This window comes from Protopterus annectens, chromosome 6.part0 (assembly GCF_019279795.1).
Source record: "Protopterus annectens isolate FY-2018-M chromosome 6.part0, PAN1.0, whole genome shotgun sequence".
Lineage (NCBI taxonomy): Eukaryota > Metazoa > Chordata > Ceratodontiformes > Protopteridae > Protopterus > Protopterus annectens.
The window spans coordinates 432,171,194-432,183,206 of record NC_056737.1 but is presented as its reverse complement, the minus strand read 5'-3'; the positions used below and the strand labels follow the sequence as shown (position 1 = coordinate 432,183,206).

At 38.5% G+C, this 12,013-nt stretch overlaps 1 protein-coding gene across 1 annotated transcript in view; it reads right to left on the bottom strand.

Annotated features, from left to right (window-relative positions):
• DISP2 (dispatched RND transporter family member 2) overlaps positions 1-12,013 on the bottom strand; it is a 546,463-nt gene that overhangs the window by 221,593 nt on the left and 312,857 nt on the right. Inside the window, exon 3 of the mRNA XM_044074174.1 lies at positions 9,657-9,686. Coding sequence (XP_043930109.1) covers positions 9,657-9,686 — 30 coding nt within the window. The remainder of the gene's footprint in view (positions 1-9,656; positions 9,687-12,013) is intronic.

Below are 12,013 nucleotides of genomic sequence, written 5' to 3'. Positions count from 1 at the left end.
GGCTTACCCAGCTAACAAATAATCCAAGTACATCAGAACCATACTGTTCTCTGCTGACTGTGATACTGTCAAGGAACTGACTCAAGCTGTTTTGGTAGGACCTGTGCTACGTGAAGTTATAATGTTGAACCCTGACAAGAGAATCAGCATTCTGGAACTTCAACAATTAGTACCACGTACACTTTTTCATGACTTTCCCTGGAATGGAAATGAGACTAATAGGTCTGCACACACCTGGCCCCTTCTTAGGGTCATATTATATGAGGGAACCATTGTTATGGTAACCAGGCTAGTAACACAGATCCAGTTACTCATGAAATACTGCATAGTTCTTTGAATATTTCACAGAGTATTACTTCCAGCACATTTACTACCCTGGAACCCAGCTCATCTGTAACATACTTGTTTTGTGTCAGCAGTATCTTCTCCTTCCTCTAGTACAGCATACACGCACCATTTCCACCCTACATTTTTAATTTCCATGACTTCTGTTATTTCATCTCCTAACCAATGTGTTTCCTCCATGCTATTAGTAATGATGCACCCCTGACATAAAGAGATTCCTGTTTTAATATACTTCATTAATTGAGTACTGGTAAAGTCTTTTCCATTTTGATTTCAGCCTCTGATCTTCTGGTGAATTTCTCCACTCATTTACTATTCTATACCTCCTGTATAGCACCTGTTAGTCAGTCATTTACTGAATGGTTTAATTTAATCATGCATTCTCCTATATACAAGTACTGTTGTCTCCAGCTGTTTCATCTACACAAATTTCATACTTTTCACTTTCACCTAGAACTCACTTCAGGCCATCATTTCTAGATGATATATTTCTTTGTTGTCCTGACCTAGGTTCTTCTCTTCCCAGTCACTGTGGAATTTTCATCCTTCCAGTTATTCCAGTTCCCCCTGAGAGTGTTGCTGTCTTGTTTATGGCTACCTATCTCTGTTTGGCCATCTTCTTCCAATATTGCAGTAGCTTATCTTCACAACTCTAAACAGAGAGTTATCACCCATCTACTCTGTTTTTAAATCCTCCTCTACTGTTGTTGTTTGTTTGTCAAGACCACCACACCACTAGTGTCTTTTATGCACTATGTTTGAGTCTGTTTGGTTTATGACATACAGGGGTTAGAAATCCATCATGCTTGAGTCTTTGGCTCTAGGATGCTAATCAGATATTTTCCTCCAAGAATGATTTTCAAGATCACCGAGGAACACTGTATGAAATTTGGTTAGGGTAATCTGGCAGCCTTAGTGTATTCTCAGCCATCCATCCATCCATCCATCCATCCATCCATCCATCCATCCACAATCCTTTTTTCTCATTTTTGCACATGAAGTTAGGGTGTCACTTCAACAGTTATAATCATCTAGAGCTAAGGTTTACACCACCGGGTGGCTAGGACTGGTATGGTAATTCTTCCACACCACACACTCACATGCACACTCACATCTATGGCCAATTTAATGTGTCAAATCCACCTACTGCATGTCTTTGGAATGTGGAAGGAAACCTGAGCACCCAGAGGAAACCCACATGAACACAGGGAGGATGTTTTACAAAAAAATATACTGAACCACCTATGGATCTGAGTTAGCTTTTTCTGTGATTTTGGTCTGTGGCATATACCGAGTGTCAGCTTTTATTCTTACTGAAACATTGTAGATAGGGCCTTCCAGTAACTTCGCCTACTGAAAAAACTGAGGCACAAACTTTTAAATTTGGTATCAGAATATTCTGTACACTACATGCAGACTAACTGAAACATATAAAGTTTTGCCACATTTCTGTATCAACCAGGCAGCTAAAATAGGATGTCTGATTGAATTTCAGCTGCAAGTAGCCATTTTCCACAGACATGGTAGCACCCTCTAGGAGAGAGACTCTAGGAAGTTTCAAAAGTGAATTAGCAAACAGAAATATACAAATGATTATACTCTTGTAAACCTGGAGTTAGTGAAACCTTCATCTGAAATAAGATTTTAGAGATGTTGAATGGAAGTAATCTTACGGAGGGCAACATAAAGTGGTAGGTCAACATCACAAGCAATTTGAAGAGATGTTAAACAGACTGGATATGTTCATAGAAGAGACAGGAAATTTCAAGCACATGAAAAAAATCAAAAGTTGTGACGCTAAGTTTGTGAGTTTGAAATGCTTTCTTGTTTATGTTTTGGTTTTAGAATTTATTCTTCTGTTATTGAGTAGAGCTGTTTTTTTTTTTTTTTGTACTGTAAATAAAATTGTTCATATGGAAAAAGAAATCTAATGCCTTGCCATAATTTAGGGAAAAGACTCAAATGTGTGAAAATAAGGAAACTGTGAAATTAAAAAGTGGGTAGTTTTAGTGGCTCAGATGCACAGTGAAGAAACATCCATTTCACTACAAATTCACTGCAAAATTTCACATGCATTATTTTGTATCCATGCCTTAAGTTACAAAATTTGAACAACACATACACATGCACACACACACCCATGGGACACTGTTAGACTATTTGTGAGTAAAATACAAAACATTCAGGAAAGGTGTATAAAAATATGGCTTCCTGGCTCATATGAATTGATAAAAAGAGTATGGACATTTTCATGATGACCTTTGCACATTGTCCAAATCATTATACATGCCACCTCAGTTTCCCCTGAAAACATAAAATATACCCAGGAGACTAACCCAGCTAACAAAATAAACAAAATGTACAAATGAATACATGTATATGTAAACAGATACTTTTAATTCTATAATAAAACTATCCTTATGATTTTACCAGAGAACTCAATGTATATAAACTTGTCTGACCTCATCTAAACACTGCAAGTTTTTTACAACCATTTCCAAGAAAGATATATATCTGTTCCATAGTTTACCTGACACATAAGAAACCAAAAGAAAATAATAGGAGAATATTTTACTGCTGTCTATCTACAAATTTGTGACCCATAATTTTATTCACTTTTCAAAGCACATGTCTATGCACCGGGCACTCCTTATTTCATTACAAGAAGTTGTATTTAATGATGTATCATATAATAAATCATATAAAAAAACATTTATCATGCACAAGAATATTTTTTCTTTTTTTTGACAGCCTGTAATCCTTCTTCTTCTTCTTCTTCTTTCAGCTGCTCCTGTCAGGGGTCGCCACAGCAGATCAACTGTTTCCATTTCTTCCTATCCTCTGCATCTTGTTCTGTCACACCAACCGCCTGCATGTCCTCTCTCACCACATCCATAAACCTTATTTTAGGCCTTCCTCTTTTACTGTTACCTGTCAGCTTCATCCTGCATCTTTTTCCCAATATACTCTGCATCCCTCCTCAGCACATGTCCAAACCAACGTAATCTTGCCTCTCTGGCTTTGTCTCCAAACCTTCCAACATGGGCTGACCCTCTAATATACTTATTCCTAATCCTGTCCATCCTCATCACACCCAGTGCAAATCTTAACATCTTCAACTCTGCCATGTCAAGCTCTGACTCCTGCCTTTTTGTCAATGTCACTGTCTCCAACCCGTATAACATAGCTGGTCTCACTACCCTATTGTAGACCTTCACTTTCACTCTTACTGGTACTCGTCTGTCACAAATCACTCCTGACACTCTTCTCCACCCACTCCATCCTGCCTGTACTCTCTTCTTCACCTCTCTTCCACACTCACCATTACTCTGAACTGTTGATCCCAAGTACTTAAACTCATTCACCTTCACCACCTCTACTCCCTGCATCCTCACCATTCCTCTGTCCTCCCTCTCATTCACACACATATATTCTGTCTTAGTCCTGCTGACCTTCTTTCCTCTTCTCTCTAGAGCATATCTCCACCTCCCCAGGGTCTCCTCCACCTGTTCCGTACTCTCATTACAGATCACAATGTCATCTGCAAACATCATAGTCCATGGGGACTCCTGTCTGATCTCATCTGTCAACCTGTCCATCACCACTGCAAATAACAAAGGGCTCAGAGCTGATCCTTGATGTAATCCCACCTCCACCTTAAACGTATCCGTCACTCCCACCGCAGACCTCACCGCTGTGACACTACCCTCGTACATATCCTGTACCACTCTTACATACTTCTCTGACACTCTCGACTTCCTCATACAATACCACAACTCCTCTCTAGGCACCCTGTCATATGCTTTCTCTAAATCCACAAAGACACAATGCAACTCCTTCTGACCTTCTCTGTACTTTTCCATCAACACTCTCAGAGCAAACATCACATCTGTAGTGCTCTTTCCTGGCATGAAACCATACTGCTGATCACTAATCATCACCTCCCTTCTTAACCTAGCTTCCACTACTCTTTCCCATAACTTCATGCTGTGACTGATCAGTTTAATCCCTCTGTAGTTACTACAGCTCTGCACATCACCCTTATTCTTAAAAATCGGTACCAAAACACTTTTTCTCCATTCCTCAGACATCCTCTCACTTTCCAAGATTTCATTAAACAATCTAGTTAAAAACTCCACTGCCATTTCACCTAAACACCTCCATGCTTCCACAGGTATGTCATCTGGACCAACAGCCTTTCCGTTCTTCATCCTCTTCATAGCTATCCTTACTTCCTCCTTGCTAATCCACTGCACTTCATGATTCACTATCCGCACATCATCCAGCCTTCTCTCCCTCTCATTCTCTTCATTCATCAACCCCTCAAAGTACTCTTTCCATCTGCTCAACACACTCTCCTCGCTTGTGAGTACGTTTCCCTCATTATCCTTTATCACCCTTACCTGCTGCACATCTTTACTAGCTTGGTCCCTCTGTATAGCCAATCGGTACAGGTCCTTTTCTCCCTCCTTAGTGTCCAACCTTTTATACAACTCTTCATATGCCTTATCCTTAGCCTTCGCCACCTCTCTCTCTTTGCCATGCACCTCATCTCCTTATACTCTTGTCTACTTTACAAATTTCCATTTGATTTCCATGTATTCTGACAGGACCACAGCATTATTGTAGCTCTATCTGCTAATTTGTCTCCTTCATTCATCTCTGCCTATGTTTCTCTTTTTGCTTGCATGCTGTTTCAGAATATACACATTATATCATAATCTGTACTATAAATAAGCAAACAGGTTCATTCATATTCAGCTGATACGTCAGTTGTCATAAAGGAGCCTACATCCAGATGACCTTCTGAGTAAAGCAGATGAGAGTTTTACTGTAGTTATAATGAACCAAGCCTGGATGTGATTTTAGGTTACTGATGGGCAGTTTTCAGAAAGAGAATAGAGTGACTCAGGAAAAGATCAACTCTTTTTTAACACCTTTATTGAATTATCACTTAAGACATAGGTAAACGTATTTATATAAAAGAAGACAATCCATGTCAATACGTTCACAGTAAGAAACATTATACATCACATACATTCTTTAATCCAGTTATGATCAATCCAACGTTACATAAATTACTCAATTCCTGCCTTCTCTTAAACCTCACTTCTCCTCAAAAACATTATTCTACATTTATTCTTCCCACAATTTACATTGTTTCTGAGTAATTTGCTCCTATCCTTTTCCAAATATCATACTTTGAGTTATTTTATCTCTGTTACAGTATTCTCTACTTCAAATATAGTTGGTTTAGACTTTGATTTTCATTTTCTGGCAATTGTGTTTTGGCAGCCACCAGAATTAAACTTAACAAGACCTTACTGTGTCTAAACAATTTAGATCCTGTATCCTAGCCCAAGAAAATAATTTCCTTAGTTACATCCATTTGCTCACCCAATATTTATGACAGAGTACTCTGTGGGGAATTTTATTAGTCTGTTAACTCATTACACTCCCAAAACTTATTTTCCCAGTTACCACTTTCTTCCTCATCACACCTCAAAAATTCTTTGGAGTCTGCTTGGGGTATAAAAATACCTATGCAAACAATTATAAACAAAAATCCTAAATCTTCTAGACTTTGTTGCATATTTGGCATCAATACATATGTCTTGTTACTGTTTCCTTGAGAATTACTTATCCATTCTGCCATCCCAGTTTTTTGTAACCTCCTCTCATTGATTTTAATAGTTACTGTACAATGTTTAATATGCTCTGCCAGTTGTCCTTTTTTAACATCAGCTTCTATTCTAGATTCAACTAAAACTTTACCAGAGTAGTTCTTTCACTTAAGATTCTCCTCCCCGTTTCTCTTTGACTATACTCTGATATCAGTCCCTGATAGGGAAGGCAATGTCTAGTCTGCAGTCCAAATGTCTTCTTGACCTCTTTCCATTCTATTAGCTTTCCCTCGCTCATTATTTGCTTCAAATACCTTGACTCTTTTGCTAGTTTTCTCCAGTAAATACCAGCCCCTTGTTGACTATTCTCTGTACCGCTAATTGTATCATCCCAATCGGCAGAACCTCCTTTCTCCACTCTAGTGTTGACTTGGTTTTTAGAATGCTTTCCACTAGTTTATTATTGTTATTCTTATTAAAGATCTGAATCCAAATCTTTCTCTCTCTCCCTATTTCTTGAATTTCCCCCTTCTTTATTATCATCCCTTTCCACTTTGAAAAGGTTTCTACTTGTGATATATAAGTCTTAACTCTGTAGCTCTAAAACATCTCTTCAAATCAAGTAATCCTAAACCACCTTGTTCTATTGGAATGATCAAAAACAAAATCAAAGTTTACCACAAAGTCCAAGTAATGAAAGATTTCCACAGTTAAAGAACACTGACCAAAAAAAGTGTAGTGATACTGTCTTTAATGGACTTAACAAGGATGAAAAACCAAACAGCAGTCAAAATTGAATCAAGCGCTTTCGCCTGGTTAATACTTATGGTTAATATTTATTTATGTTGTTTGGTTTTTCATCCTTGTTACGTCCATTAAAGACAGTATCACTACACTTTTTTTGGTCGGTGGTCTTTAACTGTGGAAATCTTTCTATTGGAATGATCAACGTATCCACTAGATCCTTGCCCTCTTTCCATCCTAGATAGAATCCTTCAACTCTTTAATTACTGTCCAAAACTTCTCCTCTGGTTGATAAAAATATTCCTGACCTATATATAAAACTAAAGGGACTAAAAACATTTTTACTGCTTGTATCTTGCTATCCATGTCGATAAACAAGAGCTTCTGCTTTCTCAGTTTTTACATTATTTCTTATTTAGTCTCTTCCTACATTTCCTTAGTTGCTATAGCATAACATAAGACTCCAAAATAACTTAATTTTATCCTGTCCTCATAAATACAGGTATTCCTAAACCAATTCATGTGTGCGTACATAGTTTACAGCTGCAGCCATTGTTTGGTATTTATTAATTTGATATCCGAAAAGACTTGATACTGCCTCAGAATGTTCCACAGCACTGAGATGTCCTTTCCTGGTTTTATCAGGTACAAAATAATATTGCCTGCAAATAAAGCCAACTTTTCTTGATTACCATACAAATTACGTTCTTAAATTTCTGAGTCCCTTATTTTCTTTGCCAATGGCTCTTCATATAATGCAAATAACAAAGGGGACATCCCTGCCTGGTTCCTCTGTTCAGACATAACTCATCAGAGAGGAAGCTTCCAACTTTAATTTTTGCCTCCTATCCCTCATTTACCCTCCTAATTAACCTTATTATTGAATCAGAGGATGCAAATGCTTTCTGTATGACCCACCAACAATAGCAAGTACAGATTTCAACCATGAATATCTGCATTCCAACTTGAAGAGGACTCAGCTCATTGGAAACTCAACCTGATAAAAAATGTAAAAGTGACTTTTGCTGGGGAAAGCAAGCCTCCCCAACATCCCCTGAACTGATAGACCTATGGTCACATAAGCACAAAGAAAAGGTAACAAAAAAGAATTATTGCTGGCACACACTTAGGTACTGTACTGGCAATGATTTCAAATGGATAACAGACATTAGGGAGCTTTTTACTTGGGAAGATGAATTTAAACAGATGAAATCTTATCCAGCTGTCACCCGATAGGATGTAAGAAACATTAATTACAGAATCTTTACAGAAAGGATAACTGACAGATTTTTAACAAAAGTAGCTTTGTGTTCATAGCCATCATGTAATAGCCTTGCTGTTTGTTTATTTTCATTTTTTTTTTAAATTTTTGCTTCTGTCTTTTTTTTCGACAGACACTGTGCCTCGTCTGTCTTAAACACACACAAGTGATAAACCCAACTACTCCACGATCTCCCATCCACTCATCAAGATTCCTCTTGAATAGGATGAATGACAACCGCCAAGCCTCCACTGGACTGTTATTTTATTCCAGAGGGAGCATCTCTCTATGAATCTGTAGTTCAGCATGTCCTATTTATTTCAGTGCTGAGATTTCAAGTCTCTCGAACCTCCAGCCAGATGGTCCAATTTCATTGGGATGAGCATTTCCACATTGCCATTCAGTCACATGACGCAGCTTTGCAGGTCAGGCATCACTCGCAGGGGGTGGGTGGTATGCCAACAGGGAGTTTCTTGCAATTGGTAGAGCATGGCATTTATCTTGGTGAGGTCTTTGGGGGTTCTTGGTGAGGTACTTTTTCTCTGGTTCCAGTTGCTGCAAGGGGGGTCTTACATCCCAAAAAGGGGGCTACTCAGGGGATGGATGGGATGAATAAACCAAAGGAAGAGGCATAAAATGGGATCCCCTGATGGATCCTAATCCTTTCATCCTTACATGTTTTCTATAAATGTTTTTTTTTTCATGACGGCCACCAGAGACAAATCAACTTTGGAAATTCCTTTACCCTTGGGTTGATTTGATTTAATTTCATTTTTCTTTGGTGGATTACCCCACACCTATGGTAATTTGTGGGCACTTTGTTTGTGTTTTACTTTGTTATACTTTTTTTTTAGATTGAGGAGCTGGCTTTTTGGGCTCTTGCTTGGTTGCATGAGGCCATGGGAGGCCCTTTGGGGAATTGAGGTCGGTTGAGGAGCAGATGTTGGTGTCCAGTTTCATGTCATCTGTGGGCCAGTGGTCAGCCACAACCGTGTTAGCCTGTACCTCCTAGAAATATATACCTAGAGAGAGAGGTCCAGCAGACAGGACTGAGGAGCCCACTGGGACACCACTTGTGTTGTGAGTCATGGCTCCAGCAATTCTAACCATGTGGGGGTTCTTCTGTCCTTGAGCCAGTGCAATCCATCTAGTGATATAGGGGTTTATATTTAAGCTGGGTGAGCTTTATTGTAAGCCCAGTGGGGGTATTGTTATTTTAGGGTGGCGAGGTCCAGGTAGTGTGTGTGACTTACCTTCCCTCATCAATGGCCTTGGTGACTGTTTCAAAGAAACCAGGTTTTAAGAGGCAGGATCTGCCCTTAGTTTCCGAACTGGGCAGGATCCAGTGTCTGTAGGTCCCCAATATCTTTATTTATGAGGTCCATGATGATCCTTTCCATAGCTTGAACTACATTTAGGTCTGTGTTTACAATAGGACAGTTTTTGTGCATAGCTTTACATGCTTACAGTTAGGTAAATGCAGCTGTACTAACCCACATTACAAATTATATTAAGCCAAATACCATATGCAATTCCAACGAATATAGTAGAAACAAAGCCTCACCATACATCTCCAAGAGATACTGTCAGACTACAGCAGCTATCAAAAGTAATCACAGTAAAATGCATAAGACAACAATGAAAGCGTTAAAACAAGAGAAAAAAAAGAAATTTAGACATACCTTTTAGGCATCTTGTAACCTTTGTCATGTCTGCAAGAGAAACATTGCATGGATTAATTGTTATCAAAGCAAAACTAATTTCTGAAAGATTTTAGGCACTAGGGCTTTGTGAATATGTATGTTTCATTTAATGTGTGTGTGTGTGTGTGTGTGTGTGTGTGTGTGTGTGTGTGTGTGTGTGTGTGTGTGTGTGTGTGTGTGTGTGTGTGTGTGTGTGTGTGTGTGTGTGTGTGTGTGTGTGTGTGTGTGTGTGTGTGTGTGTGTGTGTGTGTGTGTGTGAGTGTGTGTGTGTGTGTGTGTGTGTGTGTGTGTGTGTGTTTATATATATTTAAATAAAAATATATACACATACACACACACACACACTATATATATATATATATATATATATATATATATATATATATATATACACGAAGAGAGAGGGAGAGTAAAAGCCAATTGATGCAGATTTCACAAATTCAGTACACTTACAGTGACAAACAAGATGACACAACCAAAACTTTAATTGTGATCAAGAAAACACAAAAGTCATACAGCTGATTCAGGTTTTCAGTTTTAGCAAGACAGTTAACATTTCTTGTCAAAATGCAAGTTCTTCTTCACTTTAGTTTTCCAGAATCATCCTGTTATACCTCATCATCTTACATGCAATAAATTCACCCACTGGCAACTGCCAAGAGTCCTGACTCCTGCTAAGGTTCTCCTTCTTCCATGAAAGGCAATCATGCCCATCTTCCTGGACTACAGCCCTCTCTTTTAAGATACTTTTTTCCTACTTAATTTCTGCTTTGTGTGCTCTGTTCTATCATAATGTCTAATACAGACATCCCATCTCAAAGAGTATCATATACTTTAAGACATACTTCTTATATAATCAGCAATTCAGCAATACATATCACAGAAAAGCAGTATTTTTCCACCAAAACCTAGCATTTTTTAACAAGGAAAAACCCATATTTATTAATTGCTTAACGTCTGCTCTACTGCAGTGACTCTCTCTGACCCTAACACCAGAGGTTCTGCACTTTTCAGGATGGGTTATAATATTCAGGTAGCCCATTAGCATTGGCATTCTCCATGCCAGCTCTGTGATTGATTGTGAACCTGAAGGGTTGCAGGGACAAAGCCCACCTGCCCAATTTACTGTCTGCATCTATCTTTTTATGTGACAATTTCAAGGGTATATGGTTAGTAACTAGTGTAAAACTCTGCCCTAATACATAGTACTGCAGTGAAGTCAGAGTCCATTTCATGGAAACACACTGTTACTCATTGACTGAGTAACTCATCTTTGCCCTGCTCAACTTTCTGCTAAGATAGCAGAACAGGTACTCTTCACATCTATTTCTTATGAAAATACACCCCCTACCTCCACTTCATATGCATTTACATACATGATAAATACTTTGTCAGAGCCAGGGGCAGCTATCACTGGCTCCAAGCACAGAATATTTTTTCAACTAATTAAAGGCCTTGTCTGATGTCACAGCCATCCCGACTAAGATAGAATCCTTCACTTTCTTTCAGAAAACAGGTTATGGAAACAAAGTTGGGTACACACTTCTTGTAATGGTTTATGAATGCCTTTGCATGGCATTTGTTATTGGATAAGAGCCATTTCCTCACAGCTTGTATATTGTCTTTTTGGGATCTAATTATGCCTCTACCAAATCACATATCCTAAGTATTTGGCTTCTGTCATACAAAGATTGCCTTTGGAAGCACTAGCAGTAAGTCCTGTCTGCCTCTAAATAAATTAGTATGTCATCAGGGTATGCAGCTACGTATGTGGCATGATGTTTCAGAACTCTTTCTACGAATCTTTGAAATGTGGCAAGAGCTCTTTGAAGTCTAGAATAACAAAGTGTAGTGAAAGGGACACAGAGGCTAAGAATGCTGTCTGTTCTTTGGCTTCAGGGGTATATAAGGTTTGCTGGTATGGCTTAGTAGCTTTGCCTAACCCCCTTTATGAAGTCATTTACTCAGGGTATTGGATATGTGTTGAAATAAGGATATTTCATTCAGTTTCAGAAAGACATTACAAAATCTTATGACATCATCCAGTTTAGGGACCAAAACAATCAGACCATTCCACTAACTCCTCAGTACCACCCATTTTAAACAACTTTCTCACTTCTTCATTTATTGTCTTTCTTTGGGACTCAGGCACCCTATATAGGTTCATAGGTTCATAAGTAAGTACCAGGTTAACTGCCCTTGTGAGCCATTTTTAGCCTAGACAATTTATCTTGCAAGGCACAAATCTAACTCTGTAGCGTGTGTCTGTAAGGTAAACACCTTAGTCATTATACCAACTTCCAACCCTTATATGGTTTTACACAATTTCACTATAG